A 27,720-nucleotide genomic window follows, 5' to 3' on the forward strand; every position below is an offset into this window, starting at 1 on the left:
ACTTCGTTAGCCAGAGGCCTTATGTGTTAGCCTGTACTTCAGAGAAGTAGATACCAAACAGGAGAGGTCCCAGGACGGAACCCTGTGGTACTGCACTTGTCACTGCTTTGAGGTCAGATTTGGAGTCTGCAACTATTACAGTGTGGGTTCTGTCAGTGAGCCAGTTGGCAACCCATCTTGTGACATAGGGATTTATACCTAGTTTAGCTATAATTCCAGAATGGGGGATGGTGTCGAAAGCCTTGGCGAGGTCAAGATAGGCTGTGTGAAGCACCTTACCCTCATCTACGGCTTTGGTGACTGCCTCAAAGAAGTCGATCAGGTTCAGGAGGCATGATCTGCCTTTCACAAACCCTAACTGGGTGGGATCCAGAGTTTGGAGGTTACCGATGTCTTTGTTTATGAGTTCCATGATGATACGTTCCATGGCCTTGCAGACCAGGCTCATCAGGCTAATAGGTCGATAGTTCCCAGGATCAGTGGTGGCTCCCCCTTTGTGGAGTGGGATAACTGTTGCTGTGCGCCATTCGGTGGGCACAAAGCCTAATGCGAGGATATTATTGAACATGGTGCTTAAGTGGGAGCCAGTTTGTTCTGAAGTTCATGTAAAATGCAGCTTGGGATGTTGTCCGGTCCCATGGATGCTGTGTTTTTGGCTTTAAAGAGTGTAGCTTTTACCTGCATAGTTATGATTACAGGGACTCTGCATTCTTCCTTTATAGATATGTGCCCTTTAGTGGGTGACGGGGGGGGGGGGGGTAAAGTTAGCATTGAACCTATCAGCCAGGATGTTGGCAATATCAAATGGTTCTGTAATTTTCGTGCCATTGTGCTGTAACTCAGAGCAGATCTGGGTGTTGCCATCGAGATTCTTGACATAGCTATAGAATACTTTGTGGTTGTCCTTCGAATTAGTGTCGATTTTGTTTTTGTAGCTAGCTTTGGAGGATCTTATAATGGATCTCAGCTTCTTACTGAGGCTGACCAGGGAGCTCCTCCACTCATGGGATTTTACTCTCTTTTGCAACAGTTTCTTCCTTCTGTTGTACAGTTTGTTTATGGCAGGGGACCACCAGATTGGCTTCCTTTTTTTGGGGGATAGCATCTTGGTTATGTTTGGGATAGCACGATCCATGCACTCATGTAAGTGCTTATAGAGTGCATTTGTGTAGGATTCAGCAGTTGTAACTGTATTGTCCATCTGCATGGGTGTCATGAAGTTCACCGCTTCTGTCTTAAGAAACATGAAATTGGCTTTGGAGAAATTTTTTACTGTGGTTTCCTTAATGGGGGGTGGGGGCAGGATGTGGATATCAAGGGTGATTAGCTTATGGTCGGATCAGACCAATGAGGAGTTGACTTCAGGTGTGGAATGTTGGTAATGACTAGGCCTAGGATATTGTTGCCCCTGGTGGGAGTGTGGATAAGTTGATCCAGGGCATTGGAGTTTATGAATTCCAGAAAGCGTTGAGCTAAGGAGTTGGTACACGAGTAGTTTTCCAAGTTAATGGCGGGGTAGCTGAAGTCGCCCATTATTAGGGTGTTTGGTTGAACCCCGATATTTTCCAGTACATCAAGAAAAGAGGAGTGGCAATCCTGGGGCATGGTGGGGGATCTGTTGCAAGCTACAATTTGGATTGCAGTTTTGCCCAGAGTTAGTTGCACTTGGATAACCTCAGGTGCATTATGCTGAGCAGCTAGCCTGGAGGTGTGGATATCCTTAATGAATATGGACACACCTCCGCCTTTGGTGTTTCGGTCTAGGTTACATGGCCGAAAAGTGTGATATGAGTTATAGTCTGGTAGTGCAGGGGTGCTCTCTGGAGCCTTGAACCAGGTCTCAGTCACTGCACAGATATTAATGTTCTCAATTTTAAGGAGTGCCTCGAGTGAGTGCATTTTGAGATTTAGACTTCTAGCACTGAGTAGCATTACCCTCAGTTTTTGCTTGCCTGTTCCTGTTACGGTGGTGAATTTGTTATTTGAACCTTGCCTAAAAAAGGTACTATAGGGGCAGCAAGAGCCTTAGCCAGTATCCAGAATCCCAGGGGCGACAGGTGCAGGCCATCTGTGGCAAAGCATCGTGGTCTGTCGACCATGACATCCCAAGCAGACAAATACTGGATCCCCTTAGAATGACACCAGAAGCTTAGCCAATTGTTGAAGTCAATCATTTTGTCCTTGTACTGCGGTATCATTCTGGGCGATGGCAGAATGCTACTTAGGGCTAGGGTCATACCTGCCTGGGCTACAAGATTGGAGAGCTCTTCCATGTCTCTTTTCATGTAGTCCAGGGAGGTATGTCTCAGGTCATTCACACCAACATGGACAATGACAGAGTCATATTGTACTTGTTGTGAAGTGACCTGAGTGCGTGGGTTATGTGGCAGATCCTGGCACCCGACAGGCAGCTGACAGTAACCTTCTCCTTGTTTAGTCTGGTGAGTGGGACATCAGTGTGCCTGACTATAGAGTCACCTATAACTAGTGTGTTGGGTATGCTGTTTTGCCTTACTGGCTGTGGTTGAGTGGCACACTGAGTCTGTGGGCTATATGTCATTTGGGTTGTGTTGGGGGATGGAGGTTGCTTGCGTTTCTGCTTTGGAGGTCTCTGTTGCTTAGACAGATTATTACTGAGAGCCTCCGTGAATGTTTTTGTGTTACTATGTGTGGATTTTGGTGGTGTAGATTTAGTGATACTATGTGATGAGTGTGGTGTGGTGCAAATGTTTACCTTCTCCTCATGACTGTCTAGTTCAGTCTTGGTTGGAGAGAGCTTCACCTCCAGTTTGGCTAGATAAGTGCATCTCTCACAGATTGTAGTGTTGGGTGGTATGAGGAGAGGGTTGTCTGTGTACATGAGGCAATTTCTACATTGCCTCAAGATGCCCATATTCATCAGGTAGACAGGAGAGAACACTGGGAGATGACCTTTGGACATGCCTGAATAAAAAATATTTTCCTCTAGATAAGTGAGGAAAGTGAGTACAAGAGCTGTTTTTCTCTAAGCAAATGAGAAAAGTAAGTACAAAAACTGTTTTCCTCTAGGTAATGAGGAAGGTTGAGTGCTATAGTAATTAGTAGCTTATTTAGTGCTTACAAGTTCTGAACAAGTGCTGAGCACGAATAAGCAAATTTAAGTGCTAAAACTAAGAATATGTATCTGCACTAGACGAGTTACAGGACAGAAACAAGTGCAAATGCAGGCTTTCAAATCAGAAAGTTGAGAAAGATGGAAGAGATTGCCCAAACGGCCAATAACTACAATTTCTGGGCCAGAACCACTCCTCATGTGGTAGGCAGGTTACCTAGTGCATACCACTCTGACTGATAAGCTAGAAGGCTTCCCTCCAACACAGAAATTTCAATTGTATGCCCTTATTTAGAGCTGTTAAAAATTACAGATAAGTAAAATGAAGTTGTTGTGGTGTCTTTCGGCTTTTCCCAGTTAGGGGTCGCCACAGCAGAACTCCGGTCCGCTAATGATTGGTAGTTGATTTTTTACGTGCAGAGTTACCAGCCCTGATGCACAACCTTCAACGAAGATACGCCCATTCGCGCATGTCTCCACGCAGAAGACGCTCTAGCTGAGAATTGAACTGGACAGCGTCTTACTGTGAGGCGACAACGCTACCGCAGCACCACCACTGCGGGTACAGATAAGTAAAATGAAGTATTTCTTGCAAATCTGTTCTAAAATAACATTATGTAATATCATCAGGAAAACAGATATTTCTGACAAATCTGTACTAAAATTCACATTACATGCTTAGCTCACTTCAATTCTACAGTAAGAGGATACAGTAAAAGAACTGAAAAAACTAAAATAGGTAAGTCTTTCTAACAATTACCAAGTTATCAAAAATTATGAAATGTTCAAGAATTCTTCAAAAAGACCTAGAAGCAAATTATATAGAGATATCAGAGATGCACTGACTCAATTAGCTGTGTCAAATAAATCTTGACAACTAAAAACAGAAACCATTGTACTTGGCCATCAGTGATGCACTATGCCACATCTGTTCTTGTTTTTAACACAAAGCCTTTGAGTTGCATTAACAGTAAAATTGTTAGAAGCTCAAACATATCTAAATATGATGCACATGAATGTCTAAAACACTATGCTCAGACCTCATTTTGTCTAAGCTAGGATTACCCTGAGGCACTTTGCAAAAAATTTGTCCCAAATGCATCAAATATTTGTCAGTGTGATAAAAACATACACGTATATTAGAAACAAAATTTCTTAGAATAAGGACAAAATTACCTCTACTTATGAATCTTTTAAAAGCTGAAGCTTTACACATGTTAATGCTTCCATAAAACCACTATCATTAGTATATAATACAGCAGCCACAGAGTACAAAAATGAAATGCAAGGGATCGTACAAGTTTAAGGTAAATACAAAGGGTACAAAAAAAGGCAAGGGATTTTGATTCTACAAGACTGTTATTCAGTGGCTCACTAGGAAGCCTTTGTTGGTATTTTGATTCTACAAGACTATTATTCACTGGCTCACTAGGAAGCCTTTTGTTCTGCGAAAATCAATGTCCTTGGGCCATGACAGCGGACACTCAAGTACTTGCCTGTATGAATTTTGCGATAATTTTCATGATCTCCAGATTGAATTGTTTTGCTGGTGTAGTAGACAGGTCAATGTGACTCAGGAGACTATGAATGATTTGCAACAATGACTGCTGCATACTTGACAGACCCTTTTCCAATAGCTATAAAATGCAAAGATAAAAAGTTTAGTTAGCACTTCTACTTCACTGCATCTAGAACTTGCAAGCAATTTTTGAAACTGCTACAGCAGAAATGTTGCATTAGTTCAGAGCCAGTCCAAGAATGTCTCTCTCACAAACTTAATAGCCACACCATACAATAGTACCTGCTCAAGAGTACACAGACGTAATGAAATATCAACTATAACTTTATTTATACAACTAAAATTTCCATGTTCACAAATACCACAGAAATGAGCAACTGTTCATCTGCTTCAACGTGGCTACACTACAGCAAATGAAAATACTGTAAAGCTTCAAAACTGCTGATATTCTGAGAATGTCTGTCATTTCTTCTCAAATAATGCATCTAAGTTAGTGCTACAGAGTCCTTATAAGAACCACATTTACAAAATGGCCAACATCAAGTCAGACTGCACATATATGATGCCTTGAGGTCTATCCTTACAGGAACCACATCTATAAAATGACCAGCAACAAGTCAGATTGCACATATATGATGCCTTGAGGTCTTAACAGTCTATCCTGGTAAATTCTTGCACTCATTCTAGCATATTTTAACCAAGGTAAAGAAGTGCAGAACATTTTTATGTAAAGATAACAGAGTGTAACATAAGACAATCTGTGGAAAAAGTCTTCATTGATCCAGAACAATACCATGAAGGCCAGAAAAGAGTGAGGAAAACAGGAGTCGTCAAGACACAAAGATGAAGTTGGGCATAGGAAGACCAAGAATTACAGCATCCAGTTTTAGTATAACATCACAGAAGATTATTCATACAGTACCAAATGCAAGCAACAGATACTGAAGTACTCACCTTACCAGACAATGCTAAAGACACAGCCCTCTTCAATGGATGAGAGCTGGGTTCTCTATAGAAACAGCCCTCTTTCAGCAATGTTCTTCAAAGATGTCTACTCCTGTGCTCTGGGGGGTACAAGATCCTCTGGATGTTGTGCATAATGTCATCATCCTGCATTATGAGGGTGCACTGGACTCCAGGCATCTTAGTTCTGCCTCCAGATAAACTGCCTGATGAATCTATTATGAACCATAGGTCTGCCATTCCAAAAGTATAGCAACAAACACCATGCCCATGAAATAATTTAGGTGAAAATCAACCAGGTATCCAAGATACTCCAAATAGACCAGCAAAAATCACCTAACTGCATTGGAAGAGATCTTCTGACTGCCTTAATGACCTCAGCTGATATGTTCAGTTGGTCAATGACTTACTGGAGCAGCTGGGTCTGAAGTGGCTGTCTACCAACCAAAAAAACAAGATGGTCCCCTCTACTCCCAAGACCAGAGTGTCCAAATCCACATTCTTTATAGCATGACAGGCTGCCAAGAATGTGCTTTGATCTTTCTTCCATAAAATTTTGGCCAGTTCAATGAGAAAAGACAGAAATGTATACAAAAACATTCTCCTCCATTTGAGGAAGAACATTTCCGCAGTCCACGTCAACAACCCCCCCCCCCCCCCCATGGTGCAGAGAAAAGAGTCTATAAAGCCTACAATTTTGACTGTGGCAAAATACTTCCAGGAGTGTATCACATCTGTAACACCCTCCCCAATGCACAAGCATTATTCTTATCTGCAGGACAAAGTTAAAGCTATGACTCAAGAAGAGCGCTACCGTGCTTCCCTGGCATGTGAACTAGCACCAGGAAGACAATGTAGTTGAAGGCACAAACCTGTATCCAATACTACTTCCCTCCAGACAGAATACATTACTGCCTGTTTAATATCGCATCACAACTATGTTACCTGACTATATTGGAAAACATTCTCATGTTATCTCCAACTTCAAAGCCAAGACAGTAAGCAGCAGTGCCTTTAGCATAAAAAGACTTATGTGAAGCTCATGCTTAAGGGTAATCCTCGCTCTCTCTCCATAAGCAAGTGCCCCAGATATTCCCACCAATGAACATTGCCTGTCAGGACCAGCAGCAGGACAGCCAGCAGAAAAGAGAATCACTATTTAGACTAGTGAAAGTGAAAATCAAAACAGAAAACAAAACTGCCCTCATCCTGAGCAATATTAAGTGAAACCCCTACTACTCTGCATTAGTGATAATCACAAGAAGGCCTGCAAGCAAAGAATCATTTGTCAAGACCTGCCATAGTTCTGGTAGCAGAAAGGGAAATCCACATTCAGACTGTAATGGTCTACCTGTGCAGGGGATGCTGACAAGGGTTTGAAACGAGGAGGAGATTCTGTAGGAGTGTGATAACTCTGCAGCTGCCAAAATCTATAAGGCCACTGAAACATTCTCATTTGGAGTCACTGCAGTGGAAATGAAAAAATCTGTGGTTGCTGTCAGCCCCCAAAACACAAGCGGGCAATAGCCAACACCTACCTACAGTCTCAAATCTAGGCAATAACTTGTGGATCCACTTTACCAACCAAAAAGGCACAAGAGAGTGCCCAACTCCGCCCTAGTGAATATAATCCTGTTCACTTGAAAAAGAACTAACATCTCACATTTTAAGGAGATTCTACAGACTGCAAAAGCACAGGGGAGCTTAGACTTCCCCTGCTAGGGAGATCACTAAAAGTGACCACCAGGAGCCACTCATCTAAGTTAGGGAAATCAAGAAGAATACAGCCCCTGGCAAGGACTTTGTCATCACGGACAACACTACAGTAAAGAATGTAAAGCCAGGTAACCAGGTCAAAGGGTAGCAACTTCTAAGTGGTGTTGACCCAAACAGAAATAGCTTCTATGCAATTACAGGCACTGGTGTGCCAAGCAGTACATATATCAGGTAAAGCAGCATCACCCAGATTCCCTAAGGTTGCAGAGATAACTGCACTGATCATGCTGTTCAACCAAACAAATTTGCAAATTTTAGCCACATATTTAACACATGGGAATTTAAATACCATCCAAAAGAACTAGTCCAACAATAAGTATACAAAAAGTTATTTTGTTCTGCACACAGATAAAAGAAATACATTATTATAAAAAAAGAAGACATAAATAATGAAACATTGAAGCACCACCAGATTTTGCAAACACAGAAGAAAATCTGCAAGTCTATACTACTCCATGAGGTTAGTATAAAAATGACATTCCTCCATGGGGCAATCTAATGATGCTTACTTGGTGAAGCTTACTTTAAGTCTAATAAATAAATCACAGAATTTTAAAGCAAAAGTAGTCAGTCAATATGGATTTTTCTGTACAGGAGACTGAAGCTGTTATTTACTCGCTGGGTCAGAACAGAGTAGTCATGCTGCTTTAAAATCATCCACTAGAAATCCAAAAAAAAAAAAAAAAATCAATACATCAAATGGCTTCTACATGAACAAAAAGCTTAGAGGTGATACAAACTAAACTGTGGAACTTTACAGGATTGTTCATGGCATATGAAGGATGCACGACTCTTGTGTGATCAAGAAATATTCATGGGACTTACTAAGCACCTAATATTCAAGATTCTAAAAAGGGCTGGAATGAAGGACAGAGCAAGGAGGCAAAAATAAAAGATTCTAGTGAGTTCTGAAATACAAGAAGGATCAAATCTGATGGATTACGTGGAAAATCAAAATGGAGGTTTGGAGGGGTTTTGCAAAAGATTCTTTTGGGGGCAGAAGTGGTGAACAGCTTGACAATAATGGAGTCCAGTGTTAAACATGGGAAGCCTAGACCTACCATGATAGAGTTTTTGACATGTTATGAAAGGATGCAAATACACTGGAAAATCTGACAGAAGATTATTGGCACCCTATGAATGTTGAGCAGGATTAGTCTGAGTTGACTATGTAACATCACTTCCGATCTGTGGAATTTAAGGATAAAAATGAAGAAATCTGAAGTCTAAACTGACATTCCAGACACACTAAATCATTCTAGACTGGTGGTGTATAGTTTGTTTTTGAATGGTGTAAGATTTGTTTGTGAAAATCACCATGAAGCAATAGCAGAGATAAAGGAAATGCCATTCCGGTTAGTAAAGTTACACAAGAGCAGACTATTAGGCTGTGAGACAATGATATTGCTGGAGAAAAACAGGATGAGCGGGAAGGCAACACGGATCCAGTGAAGAAAAGGTGACTGAGTGCAATTCAAGGAACAAGATGGCTTGAGAGATATGACTGCTCTACTTGAATGTAAGGATATGGATGGACAGTGTCAAGTTTGCCAGTAGGTTCATGAAGTATACTACTGAAAAAAAGAAAGGTAAACTCTGGAATGAGCATCTGGTAAATAACCTCTTACTCTACAGACAGCATCAGTATCAAAACTGAAACTTCTGTTTATGTGCCTGAATTAAATTAACTTCTTAGACATTTATTTAGACTGCTTTGACAAAAGAGTATGTGCTGAAATATCAGTCATACGAAAATGCTAATAATTAGGTTTGGACTAGATGACAGTGAAGTGTACCCACATGACTATACAACTATGACACTTACTGAAACTGTTCAAATATTAAAGAATATGGTGACAACTCAACCATAAGAGAGAGCAGAGACCCAATATCGGGCTTGAAGTGTAACACAGTGAAGAACTAATAATATGACTGCAATCCATGCCACCATACAATAGAACAGTTATGATACTTACTAAAATTGTTTAAATACAGAAAATAGAGATGTATCAATGACATGAAAATGTTAAATGGCACCAAACGTAGTGAACTCTCAATCATATAAAAATTTAAGTTTAGGCTTGAAGTGGACTATGGTGAAGTGCAACCATATGTCAGACCAACTATGATACTTAATTGAAGCTGTGCAAATATTATGGAATATGTATATTCATAAAGTTGCAGAAAGTATTCTAAGAACTAAGCCAACATGGGAGTGCAGAAATGAGATTTTGCTAATAGGAATAACTGCAAGTAGGGTACAGAAAACAGGCAAGAGGGGGCTGGAATTTACTGTAGAAAACTGGCAAAGGAACCAAGATAGTGTGAGCAAATAACTAGAGAGGGAAAGGTTATACAGTGAGATGAGACTGAAGAACTTTGAGTGCATGTTACAGATTGCGTTCCTTACCAGATACAGAAAGAGCTACGGGGAGCCCTAAGTGAAACACCTGTTCTGGTACAGTTTCCAGTCGAATACTGAAAAAAGGGGATAATTAGCAGGGCATATAAGAATCAATTAGCAAAGGTTAGAAAAGATTGGAAAGAGACTGTAAAAGAAATTTACAAGGAAACAATGAGGGGACATATGTATGGCTTCCAAGTATGCACCAAAGCCCAGAAGGTTTAGGATTTTTGCTTGGACGTATCTGTATACCCCAAGCAGACTTCAAGTAATTTTTCCTCACGTAGACAGCAAATGTTGGAGGTGTGACAGGAGAGTAAGAGCTAACTGGGAACATGTAATGAGTTGGCATATTGAAAGACAATCTCTAGAGTACTCAGTCAGAAATACTGGGAAAACAAAAACTAAGGAAATGAGTTGTAACACGAGATCTCAACTGGTTAGACATGGTAATGCATTGTTAAGCTTATTTCTGCTGGCTGCCAAAAAAGCAATTACTAGAAAATCAAAATCTAAAGCAACCGTATCTGAAGTATGAAAGAAATAAAAAAAAATGGAACCGGGATTTCAGAAAAGGGAAGAAACAAACTACATAGAAATACATGTAGAATAATGTATATGAGGAGGAGTGAGGTTTAAGGGAAGGCATGGACTGAGTGACTTATGTAATGCTGGACTGAAAGATGGCTGTTGTAAAGAAAATAAAACATGTAATGTATAATGTGTGTAAATGGAAAAAAATGTTAATATGTTTTTTTCTTTTCTATTAATGTATGTGGGCCTATGTCTTAAGTGTTAATTTAATAATGGTGTTTAAAAAGTATTATGGAATATGGTAATGTAATGCAACAATATGAAAACAGTAACATCATATTTGAAGTGTGTTAACAAATTAACATTATGCCTAAACATTAGTTGCAACTGCAACTGAACAATATAACTGTTTAAATATACAATACAGGAAGTCAGTCATATGAAAATGTTAATATTAAGGCATTAGGTATGTACTGCAATATGCTGAATTATTAATCATACTGCTAAACAAGTTCTGTAATCATATAACTCTATATAACCAGGATGCATACTGAAGTTATTGAACTAAGCAAAATACAACGTCAGCTAAATTTTAAGAACAAAGTTGAAGAAGTCATCTTTTCTTGTTCTACTACATGATTAGTGACTATTACTGACTACAACTATTGGGCCCTGGGGACAATTAATTTGATTGGAAATGGCAAAATATGGTGAAATATTAACAATATGAAACTGTGAATACATGTTGGGTTTTAAAAGAAATACTACACATCATATAATGGTGTAAATCCTTTGGAACAATTAAACATTGCAGAATAAGATGAAATATTAACCACACTGAAGTGATAAATTATTAGAACATAACAGGAAACAGCCTTGGTTATGCAAAACAAATTAAAGTTTTGTTTTATAATGTCACCATTTAAAATTAGATGATTTAATAAAGATATTTTAAAAAAGGGGAAAAAAAGGCAAAAGACATGAAGCAGAATATAATAGAAGACTATGAAAGATGACATGTTACAGCAGAAGAGAAAATGAAAACTTTACTGAACTCTTTTTCAGAATTGGGGTAGTTGAGATGACTTAAGAGGAGGGGTGTTAAAAGCAGTTTTCACTCCATATAAACTGAGTGTTAAATTACAAGAACTATACGTACTGTACAGTGATATGTGTTAATTCATTTTGAGAAGTGTTTGGCATGATGTCCAGAAAGTGAAGAGTCACTAAACTGAAAGGATAAAGGAAAAGTACAGTTAGAATGAAAACAGAAGCTGTTAGATTGGAAAACTATAACAACTTACATGAAATATGTCTCTTTACAATGTGTAAATATGGCATTGTAAATGTGTTACCAGACAATGGACTATTAGAAGGAACTCCAACCAGCCGTAACTGTAAAGAGTCTAATCTTGAATAAATGTTGTCTTTAATAATATATTAACGCAGAAAAACTCATGTATGAAAAAACTGCATTTTCGTCTGATAACAGACTTCATCAGATACAATGTCACATGTCATCATCCAGTTTATATGCACATCAATCAAAAGCCTTCCTATTATTCAATAAGGCAATTAGCTACAAATTAATGAATATCAAAAGGTTAAAATGTTAAAAAATTGTAAATGTGTTAACTGTTGAATATCAGCAATAAAGAAGTGTTTAAAAAAGGCAACCCATCATATCTCGTGTAATAATCCTACATAAAATTTTATTGGAAGCAAAATCTTTCAAGGAAGATAATTATTTCATAAAATTGGGAGATAGCAGATGGAAAGCTTTACAGTTAAGTAACTGTATAATATCTGAGAGCAGCCAAGGTAACAATAAATATCATCACAGCAGCATCTTAAAGATCATGTCTAACAGCAAAACCAACTTTTATTTTTTTACATAAATAAAATGCATACATCCTTGTGTATGTGACATTTTTTTATAAAAATAAAAACTGGTTTCAAGACAGTTAAGAAACATAGCTTTTAAATAAAAAAGTCTAAGGAACTCCTGCCATACTAATGGCATGAATATTAACATGCTGGCAGGAGGCATTTAAGTCACTTTGGGGGGCCAAGTCTAACTACGGTGCATTACTGTGACTATGTACTTGTAAAACAATTCTCAACATGGTAATTATTTGCCCAATTACTCAATATTTAATTGACCACCAAACCACTGAAGACAGAGAAGAGTGTCTTACTGGTAAGTTTCAACAACAAGAAAAAAGAAGTTATGAACTCACCATAACGCTCCACCTGTGTTGTCCATTTTCATTCTTCCTCAACATGTGGGACATGTGGGTCTGGATCCGATCCTTGAATCTGATTCGGCCATTTTATAGCTCGTGGATACTGCAAACTCTCAAGTTCCTCCCTTACCCAAAATGTTCTAGTTCCCTTCCATACCTTATATCTTGTTTACTGCCCTTTACTGCTAAATACAGATGCAAGAAATAATGGTCATATGAGAAACCACTATCTGGAGCTCAAAAAACAGGAACTTTGGTTCCCATGGTATCTTAACATTCTTCCATAACTCATAAATAAATGGTAGGGGGTTGGAGGGAGGGGAGTTGAGGAATAATGAAAATGGGCAACACAGATGGAACGTTATGGCGAGTACATAACTTCTTTATCTGATGTTGTCAATTTTCATTCATTCTTCAACATGTGGGACAGTCTCTCCAGCTACCTGAATCCCAGGTGGACTAAGAAAGGATATGCCTCCTGAGTACTGTTCAGCTGAAGGCTGCTCTTCCCCTAGAGACCACATCAACATTGTAATGAGTAATAAAAGTCAGATGATGAACCCAAGTAGTCGCAGCACAAAAATTGCCCATTGAATATGTGGAGAGAAATACTGAAGAGGTTGCCATGGATCTAGTTGAATGAGCCCTCAAGGTTTTTGGCAGGGGTAAACCCAATTTGTTGTAGACAAAGGAAATGCAATCAGTTAGCCATTTAAAGTTATTTTGGTAACAGTCTTTCCCAATCTTGATTCTGAAAAGGAGATGAATAACTGATATGATTTTCTGACTTTTTCAGGTCAATGCAGATAGAAAAGTAATTGTCTGTGAAAGTCCAACATATGTAAAATGTATTCCCCTTTGTTCGAGAAATTTGGAAAGAAGACTGGAAGGTTGACTGACTGATTAATGTTGGATCCTGACACCACCTTAGGAAGAAAAGTTGGACTGTTCTTAAGGACACCCTATCTTCATGAAAATTAAATAAGCAAGTTAAGAAGACAAGGCTTGAAGTTCTGAAACTCTCCTACCAGATATGGCTATCAAAAATACATTTAATTCACATCTTGTAGCCGGTTCAAATCATGACGAAGTCAGGGCTTGTAACACTAAATTCAAATCCCATGGGGGAGTAGAATCTTTAAGGGGGGGGTCTTAGTAAGGAAAAGTCCCTTTTTATAAATGCCTTATAAAGTTATGATGAAGCTAAGGTAGACCTATCAAGTCTGACACGAACATCAGAAATAGCAGTTAATCTTACTTTAATTGTAGAGGAACTAGATGCTTCATTAAGAATAGCAGCTAAAAATTCAACAATTGTGGTTATTGACCCTGAAAAGGGATTAGTGTTTTGCAGTTGTGCCTAAAAAAAAAATTTTTTCCATTTACTTTTCTAAATCTTCCTAGTAGAAGCTTTGAAGGAAGACAAATCAATTTGACAGACAGAAGTACAGCCTGGGTTGTCCAGCTATCAGTACAGAATTAGAGAAACCATGTGGTCAACTTTAGGCCCAAAATATTCATTGGGTGAGAAAGAAGGTCTGGAACTGGATCCAGGGTCTAAGAAGGATGAACTAGATGAGGCCAAATGAGGGGGAACCAAATCTGACAAGGCCAATAAGGGTCAATGAAGATTACTGTGCTTTTCAATCAATATGGTTTCAGAAGAAACATGGAGATCAGAGGAGTTGGAGGATAATATAGAGGAGACCAGGGGTCATTTGTCAAGTAGAGCATCTCTTGGTGACTCCCACGGTGGAGCAATCAGGGAAAAAAACCTGCTGCACTTGTTGGGGGGAAATGCAAATGGGTTGCAGCACAGCTGGCCCCATTGAATGAATATCTTCTCTGCAATTTTCTTGTTGAGACACCACTCATGAGGCAACAGAATGGACCAGCTCAACTGATCTGCTATAATGTTGGATTTCCCTGGAATGTGCATTGCTATCAGAAATCGATTGATGAGACTGCCCACTGCAAAACACACTCTTACAGCTTTTTGACAAAGTATACAAACTGATGCCTCCTTGTTTGTTGATGTACCAAACTACTGATATACTGTCCATCCGAATCAACAGTCCCTGAAGGGAGAGAGTCTTGTAAAGCCTGCAATGCTAGGAAAACTGCTCTCATCTCGAAGAAACTAATATGTGCGCTGGCCTCTTCTAAGGACCAGGTGCCTTGGACCGTCTTTCCCAAGAAGTGCCCCCCCATACAAATTGGAATTAATCCATGGGCACAGTGGCCTTGGGCTGAGGAAGTATCAAAGGGTGACCCTGCAAAATCTTTTCTGAGCAAATCCACCACCTGAGGTACCTTTTGCATACCTGAGTTATTTTGATCTAGTTGGGCAAAGTTTGGTACAGGGTAGTCCAATGAGTTGTCAGGGTCCACTAAGGAATTCTCATATGGTATCTTGCCAAAGGAACCAGAATTATGTCTGCAAACATGGACCCTAAAAGCCTGTAGAATCAGTTGGGCTGACAGTGAGGAGTTCTGAATTATCTTTTGGATTTGAAATCAATTCGTTCGTACTCTTGGAAAGGGAAGGGAGGCTGTCACTGATACAGTACTGAACAAGGTTTCTATAAATTCCAGCACTTCAGCCGAGATTTGTTGAAACTGATGGCAATGCTAGGTGAGAGCACAACCACAGTACATAACCTCCTGCTTTGATCAGTAGATGCCTGGTCGCAGTGGTTATGAACCAGTCATCCAGGTAAGGAAACACACTGAACCAGTGCAATCTCAAGTGAGCTACTACTACTGCCATGCATTTGGTGAACACCTTGACAGCTGTGGTGAGGCTGTCTGAATTGGTAATGACATGCTCCCAGCCGGAAGCATAGGCATCTTCTGGATTGCCTGTTCATTTTTATACGATAGCTGAATCCTGAAGATCTATTGAGCACATTCAATCGTCCTTGTGCAGGAAAGGCAAAATGGACTGAATTGTGACCATCCGGAACTTTGTATACTGTATCGATTTGTTCAGCTTGCCGAGATCCAAAACTGGTCTCCAGTCCTGTTTTCTTTGGCACTACAAGGATCTTAAGTTCTGGATTCTTTCTGGTTTGGAGAAACTGTTAGCTGACTCTCTTTCCAGCAGCTCTTTTATTTCTTGACCTGCAGCTCTCCTCTGACTGGGTGGAACATCAGGAATTCTGTTTACTTTTGAAGGACAGGGCATGGAAAAGGAAATCTTCTATACCCATTTATCTTTTGTAATGACTAGTTAGGCTCTAATGCAGGGATAGAAGACCCCCGACTGCCTCCAAAGGTAGACAAATCAGGCCCTCCTTTCAAGAGCACTGGTTGGGACTTGTCAGAAAAGGAATCTTGGGACCCCTGGCTCTGCGGGCCTCCTCTGCCATGCAGGTGGCATCTTCAGTTACTTCCCCCAGGGGCAGAAGAGGGATTATCTCCACATGGATCATGGAAAGGATCCTGGGACTTTCTGAACCACATTTTCTAACCAACTTTTTGATTCCTAGAGAAGATTCTTTGAGGAGTCAAAAAATATACACCCACTCCAGACAGGATCTTACCATCTTGCTCACACCTAGAGAGTGTTCCTTTAACTCTAGGGCCAAAGAACTTCCTTCAAAAGGTACACTGATGAAGGAGGACTTGAAGGGCTCGGCAAAATCACACAGGTACATCCAGGCATGTCTCCTAATGAAAATGCCTGAACCCAGCACCCTTGAGGTACCTGCAACTGCATGTGAAATGAGCCTCATGAACAAATATGCAACTGACTGTAAGGTAGACAAAAGAAGTCTGTGCTTCAGAAGTTACTGTTCCTGAATGAGATTTGAAAGTTCTTTAATCAAATCCCTCTGTATTGTGGTGAAGTGCACCAAACAATTCAGTGACCTAAGTGTAAAAGTTGCTGAAGCATAAACACACTTCCCAAATCTGTCCAACACCCTAGACTCCCTGTTAGTGGGATTAACAGATGAACTCTGCTCCGTAAGTTCTTTCTTTGTGGCCACCGCTACAACCATGGCATCTACTGGTACTCCAAACGAAAAAAGCTGAACAAACTGGTAAAACACAAAGCCCAAGGTGGTAGACTGGAAACCGCCAAACTACTGTATAAAGCAGTCACGAACAGTCACGAACTTTGGGCTTTGTGATCTACTGGTACTCCTTTGCTCCAAAACTCCTTTCCCTTTGGGGGTGCCATAATCCTGTCTGGTCTCTTAAGGATCGGCTCAACAGAACTGGGCTCCTTCCACGCTCGCCGTGAGATCAAATCAATGAGCTCATCAGTGGGCAGAGTCACCCAAAAATGGGCCAGACCCAAATGCCTCCAGGAATACCGATTCCTGTTGGGATGGGTTATCTGTAAACCAACTACCCCTTTGCTTAAGGATCTCCAAAATGTCTCCAAAGGAGACAATCAGGTGGTGGTCTTGGGGACCCATCCCCTTCATCGAAATCAGTATGTTCTGTGATTGGCTCCTGAGGGAGTCCAAGTGCCTCCTCTTGCACTTCTTCTTCCTAGGGAGTTCTTCGGTGGGGTAGTCTGGAGAAGTATTTGAAGATATAAGGATACCCTGCAGGGTACCCCTGGAGACTTTGTTCTGGTTGTCCCTGTGGAGTAGAGTGATGAGGCTCAAGGCACAAAGACATATGTGAAGCAGATGGTAGATCCGAGGGGGATTTTTTTTTTCTGTCTACTAAAGCCCTAGGATTAAATTACTTGCATATCTCACAAGGGACTTTCAAAATGGGCAGGGTCCAAATGGACTACACTTTTTGAAACCTGAAGTCATATCAGCCATTTTACCTACACCTACAGACTAATACAATATCGCAGAATTTTTTTTTGTAAGGTGATAAAAAAAAAAAAACACTAACAATGCTAGAAAGAATTACCTTAATGCTAAGCGAGAAAGTTGGGGAAAAACTAACAACAATGGCATTAAGCTTTTTATTTTATTTAACATTTAACTGGGAAAGTCTGACTTGGAACAAAGACAATTTTCAGCAGAGGCCCAGGGAGAAAGGCTCCAGATGCATGTTTTTGTAACGTGAGGGGGGAACCAGAGCACCCAGAAGAAACCAACACAAACGCAGGGAGGACATGAAGACTCCACACAGAAGGCACCCCAGCCGAGAATCGAACTGGAGAACCACTTGCTGTGAGGCGACAATGCTACCACTGCACCATAAATGAGATACGCTGAAATGGATAAGGATAAAAGAGGTTAAACTTAGATAAATTTAAGGAAGTATAAAGTTGATAAAATATCAGAAAGAAAGAAAGTTGCAATACTAAACTTCTATTGTTTACCAAAAGTTTGAGAGCGGACAGCGACCACGCCCATATGCAAAGCCGGCAAACAATATCTGAGGTATGGAAGGGGGTTAGAGCATTATGGGTAAGGGAGGAGTTTGAGAGTTTGCAGTAATCCGTGTACTGTGAAAAGTGGATGAGTAAGATCTGAGGATCAGATCTGATCCCAGGTCCCATGTTGAGGAACAAATGAAAATTGACATCATCACATCAAGAGTTATGAACTTACCATAAAAAAGTTATGTACTCGCCATAATGTTCCATCTGAGTTGTTGCTTTTCATTTGTCTTCAATCTCTGGGAATACAGATCTGACTAGGCTGCATTTTCCAACATCGGATACAAGCTCCTCCCCTACCCAAAATGCCCCTGTCTCCCTCCTTCCGTCAGATCGAGTTTGCTGCAAACAGTAGCACCCCAACTTAACCATGTGCCTAATACTCTGGGTATTTGCATCCATAAGCAACAAAAAGAAGACAAAGGCTCAACCAGAGTAGAGGCTCCAGTCCACAACACAGCCCAAGTAAGGCAGGGGGGTAAGGAGGGAGGGACAGTTGAAGACAAATGAAAAGCAACAACTCGGAAGGTTATGGCGAATACATAACTTTTTTTATTTGAAGTTGTGGTTTTCATTTAATGTTCAACATGTGGGACAGAGTCCCCATCTACCAAAAACCCTGGGAGGTCCTCATGGAAGGACGTTCCAGAGCACAGCAGAGCCAAAGGATGCCCTGCCTCTGGAGAGGAGATCTAACTTATAATGCAAAATAAACATGTGTGATGATGCCCAAGTAGCTGCAAAGCAAATGTCATCTAAAGAAACCGTAGACCAAAAGGCCGCTGAAGTAGCAACAGACCTGGCAGAATGCTCCCTGACATGACCTGGTGGAGATAATCATTTGGCTTTACAGACCAAAGCTATGCACTGAGAGATCCAACGAGCAATCATTACTTTAGAAACAGGTTTTCCTAAGAAAGGCTTAGAAAAGGAAATAAAGAGCCGATTAGACTTAAGAAAGGTTTTTCTTCTAAGCAAATAGAAATGCAGTTGTTATGAACATCAAGCAAATGCAATTTATACTCTCCCTTATTGTCGAAGGTCGGAAAGAAAACAGGTAGACGGATGACCTGGTTAATATTAGATTCTGAAGTCACTTTCAGAAGAAGTTAAGGGTTTGTCTGTAAGGAAACCTTGTCTTTACGAAACACCATAAAGGGGGCTTGACAGATAAGGCCTGGATCTCCGATATCCTTTTAGCCAAAGTAATGGCAATCAGAAAAGCTGTCTTCCAAAACAGGAATTGCAAATCCACTGTAGTTGCTGGTTCAAAGGGGGAAGAAACCAAGGCTTGTAAGAACAGGGTAAAGAGCCCAAGGGGTTGTAGGGTCCTTAACTGGAGGCCTAAGTAAAAAAAAAAAAAAGTTATGGTCATACCATAACATTCCATCAGTGTTGTCGATCTTCATTCTTTCTTGACTGTTGGGTCTCGGTTCCTACCCTCGGAACCAACTGGGCCATTATATCAAGCTTGTGCCAGCCAGAAACTCTCAAGCCAAGCCAACCCATAGCCCCTGTCTTCCCTTCCCCCCGGATCGAGTTTTGCCCATAGAGTAGAAAATGATGGAAGCTTTGTCTGAGCAACAACCATACTAGTACCAAAGGACCATTTCCGAACCTCTAATAGTCTTTGGTGAGGGGAGATGGGTGAGATGTCAAGAATGAATGTAGACAAACAGAGATGTAACGTTATGGTAAGAACATAACTTCTTTACCTGACATTGTCAATCTTCATTCATTCTTGACTGTTGGGACAGAGTCCCTAGCTACTTTAGACCTTGGGAGGCCCTAGAGAAAGATATTCCTGAGCACCACAGAGCCAAACGATGCTCTTCCCCTGGAGAACGTATCCCATTGGTAATGAGTGATAAAGGTATGGGGAGGAGCCCAAGTTGTGACTGCACATATGTCATCCATAGAAGCTCTGCAATGAAAGGCTACTGAAGTGGAAATAGATCTGGTAGAATGCACCCTAACTTTTATGTCCAACTTATTTTGTTGATAAATAAAGGTGATGCAATCTCTCAACCAATTTGACAGAGTAACTTTTAAAACTGGTTTGCCCAGTCTAGTACACAAAAAGGATGGGAAACAAGTGGTCTGATTTTCTAAAAGATTTTGTTCTGTCCAAATAAAAACATAATTGTCTGTGTACATCCAACTGTAAACAATATTCTGCCTTGTTTGAGAATTTTTAGAAAACTGGTACCTCTATGGACTGATTAATATTGGAATCTGACACTACCTTAGGCAAGGAGGGATTACTCCTGAGTGATACTCTCTGTGAAAAATGATATACAGGTGTTTTACAGACACTGGCCGACGTTTTCCAAGATAAAAATTTGATATCACAGGTGGCTGCTGGCTCAAAAGGCTGATGGACCAAACTTTGTAAGGCCAACGTTAAATTTCAAGGAGCAATGGACTTTTTGAAAGGCTGTTTCAAACATAAAGTGCCCTTAAGAAAGGTTTTTCAGAGATGGTGGGATATCAAGGAAATGTCATCAAAACCATTATGGAAATTTGAAATGGCAGCTAAATGAATTTTAATAGCAAAAGTAGAGGCTCCCAACTGGAATAAGGTGGATAAAGATTCCAAGACCTTGTCAATCGAGGCTAAAAAAGGATCAATACCCTTTTCATCAGACCAAAGGGCAAATCTCTTCCATTTGCTAAGATAAAAGTTTTCTGGTGGATGGTTTATGAGAAGCCAGAAGTATCTTTTGTACTGGGAAAGAAAAGCTATTTCGCCTAGCAATTGCATGAAGTTGAGAAACCAAGCTGTCAGCTTGAGATTTTGCAGGCTGGGATGGTCCAGGCCCTGTGGATGAGACAACAGGTCTGGAGTTAGATCCAGAGAATCCATGGACAGTAAATTAAATTAAGTGAGGCTAGAGAAAGGGAAACCAGACCTGACGTGGTCAATAAGGTGCAATGAGAATCACTTTGCTTCTCAACTGTTGGGCTTTCTTCAGAAATTGAGGGATTAGGAGGATTGGTGGAAAGGCATATAGAAGTTCCGGGGGCCAATTGTGAAGAAGAGCATCTCTCGGGGACTACCCTGAGAGGGGACCAGGGCAAAGTAGCTGCTGCATTTGTGGTTTGTGGAAGAGGCAAACAGATCGCAGCAAGGCTGACCCCTTCGACGAAAAACCTTCGCCACAACATCAGAGCTGAGAGACTACTCATGAGGCAGGAGAATGCATCTGCTCAGTTTGTTCGTAATCATGCCAGAGTTCCCCGGAATGTGCATTGCTATCAGAAAGCAGTTGGAGGCAATCACCCATTGCCAAACTCTTAGGGCTTCCAGACAAAGACGGTAGGATCTGATTACCCCCTCTTTGCAATGTACCAGACTAGTGACATGTTGTCGGACTGAATAGCAACTGTGACTGAAGGGACGGCAGATTGAAATGCTTGCAATGCTAAGAGCACTGCCCTCAGCTCTAAGATGTTAATATGCAAACTTGCCTCTGAAGGAGACCAAGTGGCTTGGACCGTCTTTCCCTGAAAATACCCCCTCCCCCCACCCTATAAGGTACGAGTCCATGGTCACTATGCCCTTGGGCTGAAAGGGGGAAATGGGGCGACTCCATAATTTGTCTTTTGGCTTCATCCACCAATATAAATCCTGCTTGCACTGGTTGGTTATTCAGATTGGGTGGGGCATTGGATGAGTTAGCACTGACCACTGTGACGTAGCCTCATGTGGTATCCCACCAGAGGAACTAAGTTGATTTTCGCTGCCATGGACCCAAGGAGCTGTATGACCTGGCGAGGCGGAACTTTGACTTGAGAGTGTATCACTTGTAGTTGCAACCTCAACTTTCTCAGTCTGTGAAGTGGAAGAGCAGCCATGCAGGATTTTGTGTTTAGTCTTGCTTCGATGAATTCTATGTCTTGTGTTGGGGGATAGCTTTGACTTTTCCCTGTTGATTGAGATGCCGAAGAACTCTGCAAGCCTTAGAATGGAGTCCAAGGCGGAAATCAGCAGATGCCTGTTGGGGTCAGTGAGGAGCCAGTCATCTAAATATGGAAACCACATGGAATCCCTGTAGCCTTAAATGAGCGGTTACCACTGCAGTGCATTTGGTGAGCACCCTGAGGGCTCTGGTGAGACCAAAGGGAAGTGCTCATAATTTGTAATGACTGGCCACAAACTGAGGTATCTTCTGGAGTGTTTGTCCATTCTTATGTCGTAATACGTGTCCTGAAGATCTATGGAGCACATCCAACAGTCTTTCTCCAGAAACAGAAGGATAGACTGAACCGTGACCATTCGGAATTTTTTTTGTTGAACAAACTTGTTCAGTACTCTGAGGTCTAAGATTGGCCTCCAGTCCCCTGTCTTTTTTGGCACTAAAAAGAATCTTGAGTAAAATCCAGACCCTATCTGGTCTGGTGGGATTGCTTGGATGACACTTTCTAGAAGCAGCTATTGGATTTCGAGTGCTGCTATCTCTGACTGGGTGGAACATCGGGGATAGGTCTTTGTGGTCTGGGACAAAGATTGAAGGGGATACAGTAACCTCTGGTAATTACTGTCTGCACCCAAAAATCTGATGTTATTGTGTGCCAGGCTGTGTGGTGCAGAGAGAATCTTCCCCTGACTGCTTCCACAGGTAAGCAATCGGGCCGCTGCTCATGAGCGCTTGTAAGGTTGTCCAGAGAAGTAATCCTTGGAACCCTGGTTATGCGGGCCCCCTCTGCCATGGCAGGGGCATCTTCCGAAGAGTTCCCCCCTCTGCCCGTGAGTAATACTCAACACGTGTTTCCCGAAAAGGCCCTTGGGACTTTCTGAACCTCATCTTTCCACTCCTCTGATTCATGGAGTAAGGTCGTTGAGGAGTGCAAAAACGTACTCCCACAGCAGAAAAGGTCTTTCCGTCCTTCTTGCACCTGCCTAATGTGTCTTTGACTTTTGGACCAAATAGCAGTGAAGCATCAATGGGAGCGTTAATAAAACAAGACTTGAAAGGGTCTGCAAAGTCACATAAGCGCATCCAGGCATGACACCTGTACCCGCTTCCCTGGACGTCCCTTCAGCTGTATGTGCAATAAGCAACTCTAGGATGGCAAGCTGAGAGGCAACCTGATCACAGACCTCATTAGATACTTCTCCTGCTAAGCTTTCTGAAAGCTCAGTTATCAGATCCCTTTGAAGTCGTGTAAAATGTGCCAAAAAATTCAAGGACCGTATGGCAAAGGCCAATGAAGCAAAGACACGCTTCCCAAATCTGTCCATCATCCAGGACTCTCAGTTTGGAAGATGGACAGTTGGACTCTCCATGTAGAGTTCCTTTTTTGTGGCAGCTGCCACGACCATGGCATCTACTGCTAGACTTTTTGACCAGTGAAGCTCAGAAATTATTTTGTCCGGTCTCCAGGGAATTGACTTTATAGTAACAGGGGCCTTCCACGCATGCTACAAGATGAGTTTGACTAGTTCATCGGCAGGTGGGGTCACCCAAGAAGTAGAAGGTTAGGCAGGAAAAGCCTGCAAGAAAACAGATTTCTCAGAGGATGGGTTAGTGGACTTCCAATCACTCCCATTTTAAAATTTCCTGGATGTCTCTGAAGGAGACACCTTCAGAGGGTGACTGAGGGGACCCTTCCCCTTCATCAAAGTCTATATCCTCAGTGACAGATTCTTCCAGAGAATCCAGGTGCTTCCTCTTGCATGATCTCTTATGGCATGGCCCCTCAGGAGGATGATCCGAGGAGGACTCTGAAGAGAGGGTGGAAGCTGCAAAAGGGTGTCTTGCTACTTTTGTGCCTGCTGCCCAAGTGTAGCAGATTGTGACAGCTGCAAGTCAGAGGATACATAAATGTGACACTCTGACGGGGATGGTGCCAGCTGTGAGCCTGCTCAGGGCAGGGCTCTCTCCATAATCTGAAAAGCAAGCCCAGATGAAGAGGGCTGGGAGCCTGGAACCGTGAAAGACAACCTCGGAACCGGGGTCACACCCTGCTCCGACGAGCCCACCTCCAGAGTAGGAGCCCAGGAACCATGGATGGTGCCATGGAAAAAAATCAGAGCCAATACAGGGATCCCGCAGCCGGCAGCCAAATCACAGTCCCATAAGTGGGTCGGCTCCGATAGAGTCACAGACCACAGAGTCGGTTCCAGAACCAAGGTGAAACCGACCATTGGTACCAAAGACGTTGGCACAGGGAACGTCTAAGTCGAGGGCTCGAAGATCTGCAGAGACGTTAAAGGAGGAAGTAACCCTCAGTTCTGGGTGAGAGAGAGATCCTAAAAGGAACAGGAAGACCTCTGGCTGCCAAGAGCTGATCCACTACTCTGACTACATCAAGTACTGAAAAGCTCCTGGTGAAACGGACAGACATTCCTGAGGGTGATTCTGGCCTTTCAAGAAATGGACTTAATTGCTGACCCAAGAAAGTACAGTTGTGTACTTTTACCATAAATACCAAAAAAGATGTAAGAAACAACAGAAGGAAAAGGATAACAACTTTGTTTCTCTCTCGGAGTTCAATTGTGCATTCCATTTCACCAAAGGAATGCAGAAATCTTACAATCTTTTCTGAAATAAAATGACTAATGATGTCAATAAAATAAAGAAACAACACTTCTGACAAGTTATTTATTACAGTGGGTTAAAGGAAAAAGTACAGTTGTGTACACTTACCATAAATGTAGATGTTCGAGTGCATTCACTGTTGCAGTCATTACATTTGGGTTATCTGCTTGCAGGTAGCCCTCAGTCGGCCTGATTAACAAAGTCTTGGGTCCTGCGTCGGTTGCTGTCTCTTCTTCCATGACATCAGGTTGTCAGGGGTATAAAACATGCAGCCGACGTCATTACATCAGTTTTTCTTGCCCCAAATGTCAAGTGCCCGTTAATGGGAAGCAATTAAATCTACAAATATACAAGGCTATACCTGCAACCAAAAAGCTTTTAAGCATTGTAAAGGAGAGAAGACGTACAGCCAAAAGAAGTCAGGGGGCTGGAGGGAGGGTAACCAGGACTGCAACAGTGAATACACTCTAACATCTATATTTATGGTAAGTGTACACACAACTGTACTATGTTCTTCGTGTTTCACTGTTGCAGTCATCACATTTGGGTAGATTCCTAAAGCTAAGGATGGAAGGAGGAATATAGATAGCATTAGGACCAGCTATAAGGCCCTGCAAGACTGCAGTGGCAGAGCCAGCTCTGGATTTAGAGAAAATTGGCAAATGGTAATGCTTGGTGAAAGTATGTACAGAACTCCAGGTAGCAGCTTCTAGGATGCCCCTGGTAGGTACGCCTCTGAGAAAGGCTGTAGAGGTAGATGCAGCCCTGGTTGAGTGGGGTCTGATCCCCTGTGGGAAAGGTTTACCATGGTGCTTACAGCAGAAATTAATGCAATGGCTTATACATTTGGAGATGGTTTGTTTTGAAATAGCCTTCCCCTCTGTCCCTGCAGCAAATGCCACCAGCAGTTGTTCAGATTTCCTTTGAGGTTTAGTCCTGTCCAAGCAGAATCTAAGTTGTCTGTCCGCATCTAAGGAGTGCAGTATCCGTTCCCCGGATTAGGAAAGAAGGTTGGCAAATGAATGGACTGATTAAGGGCCACACTGGATACCACCTTTGGCATGAAAGAGGGATTGGTCCTGAGGGACACCCTGTCCGCATGAAAGATGATGAAAGGCTCCACTGACATAAGGGCCTATAATTCAGATACCCTTCTTGCTGAAGTGATTGCTAAAAGGAAAGCTGTTTCCAAGAAAGGAATTTTAAATCTGCAGTAGCAGCTGGCTCGAAAGGAGGAAGGGTGAGTTTCTCCAATACAAAGTTAAGGTCTCACGCTGGAGTTGGAGGTCTTAAATTTTTGGCCCCTCTGAGGAACTGCTTGAGCAGCAGATGAGAGAAGAGGGGAGGTTCTGTGTTATAATGAGCTGAAATGGCTGAGGCGCAAATTTTTATTGAGGAAAAAGACAGGTCCTTTTGAAGCATCTCAGTTAAGTATTGTAAAATCTGAGGTAAATTGGGCACTGCTGTGCTCATCCCTTGAGACTGGTTCCAGGCACAGAATCTTTTCAATTTTTCAGCATAAGATTTTCTAGTACTAGGCCTCCTTGCCTCTAAAATGATATCCATCACTGGTTTACTGAGGGATGGTAAAGGAGTGCTTGGGTAATTAGCCAGGCTGCTAGGTTCAGTGTTTGAAGCTGAGGGTGCAGAATCTGGTTCTCCTGCTGAGACAGCAGGTTAGGAGTCTAAGGCAGGTGCCATGGGGTCCACAGTGACGCACTGCGCAGGAGGGGGTACCAGTGTTGGTGTGGCCAGTCTGGTGCAATCAAAATCGTCCTTGGTTTGTCTTTTTGATCTTTCGTAGTACTTTGGAGAGCAGAGGCAGAGGAGGAAAGGCATAAACTGATAGGTTTTTCCAGCTGAAGGACAGAGCATCCACTTTCCAAGATTGTCTGTGGGGAGTCCTTGCGCAACATTTTTCCAATTGATAGTTCTGTGGGGAGGCAAACAGGTCTATATCTGGGCTCCCCTATTTTCTTGTCAACATGTTGAAAATCCTTGGTTCTAGTTTCCACTCGTGTGGGTCCCTGAGGTTTCTGCTTAGTCCGTCTACCAGTGTGTTTAGTTTTCCTGGCGGGAACTGAGCTTGTAAATGCACTTGGTAGCTCAAGGCTGTGTTCCACAATGCCATGGCTAGTCTGCAGAGGGGGTAAGAATGTGTACCACCCTGCTTGTTTATGTACCACATAACATTGGTGTTGTCCTTCTTTACCATTAATTGTCCTGGAAGAATGTGGTCCTTGAAGGCTGTCAGCGCATTCTGTACAGCTAACATTTCTTTTTGATTGATGTGCAGGTGCATTTGACTTGTATTTCACTTGCCTTGAATGCACTTCCCTGCCAGGTGCGCCACCTCATGCATAGTCTGATGCGTGTCTTGTTAGGGTTTGGACAGCAGGGGGTAGTGTGAATGGTAGTCCCTTGTTTTGGTGGCAGGCCTCTGCCACCAAAGGAACTCTAGGCATAGGCAAGTTATGATAGGAATCATTGCTTCTAGATCCTGAGAATGTTGACACTATAGGCTTTTTAGATACCATTGTAGTTTCCTCAAATGCAGTCTTGCATATGGAATTAGAAGAATGCAAGAGGCCATGAACCCAAAGGCTTGTAGTATTTGTCTTGCAGATAGCAGGGTTTTTGTGGCCACTTGTTTGAAGTAGGTTGTCAAGTGAATTTGCTTCTCTGGCGTGAGGAAAGCCATCTGGGAATTTGTATCTAAGCTTGCTCCCAGGAATATAATTTGTTGACAGGGTACCAGGTGTGATTTCTTTTCGTTTATGGTGTACCCCAGACAAGTTATCACCCTTTGTACAAAGACCAGATGATTCAAAAGTATGTCCTGGTTTTCTGCCTGAATTAGACAATCGTCCAGGTATGGGTATATTTGAATATTTCTTTGTCTGCAAAATGCAATGACTGGATCTAGGCACTTTGTGAATACGCTGGGCGCAGTAGATAAACCAAAGGGCAGTGCATAGAACTGATAGTGCATGTAGCCTGCTTTGAAGCGTAGGTATCTTCTGCTAGTTTCCCTGACTGGAATGTGCAAATATGCTTCCTTTAAATCTAGTGTTGCCAACCAGGCATCTTTGCCTACCATAGGAAGCAACTGGTGAAGAGTCAGCATCTTGAATTTTGGAATAATCAAAAAGGTGTTTAGAGTAGACAGGTCCAGGTTAGGACTCCATGAATTGTCTTTTCTGGGTACCAGGAAAAGTCTTGAGTAGAAACCTTGTCCCTTTTCCTGTTCCGGTACCAATTGGAGGATACCTGTCAAATCTTC

The 27,720-nt window shown here is 41.8% G+C and overlaps 1 protein-coding gene across 1 annotated transcript in view; it reads right to left on the reverse strand.

Annotated features, from left to right (window-relative positions):
* FRYL (FRY like transcription coactivator) overlaps window positions 1–27,720 on the reverse strand; it is a 3,917,685-nt gene that overhangs the window by 736,581 nt on the left and 3,153,384 nt on the right. The window contains exon 47 of the mRNA XM_044055727.1: window positions 4,588–4,728. Within this exon, the coding sequence (XP_043911662.1) occupies window positions 4,588–4,728 (141 nt within the window). The remainder of the gene's footprint in view (window positions 1–4,587; window positions 4,729–27,720) is intronic.

Source organism: Protopterus annectens, chromosome 14.part0, assembly GCF_019279795.1.
Source record: "Protopterus annectens isolate FY-2018-M chromosome 14.part0, PAN1.0, whole genome shotgun sequence".
Lineage (NCBI taxonomy): Eukaryota > Metazoa > Chordata > Ceratodontiformes > Protopteridae > Protopterus > Protopterus annectens.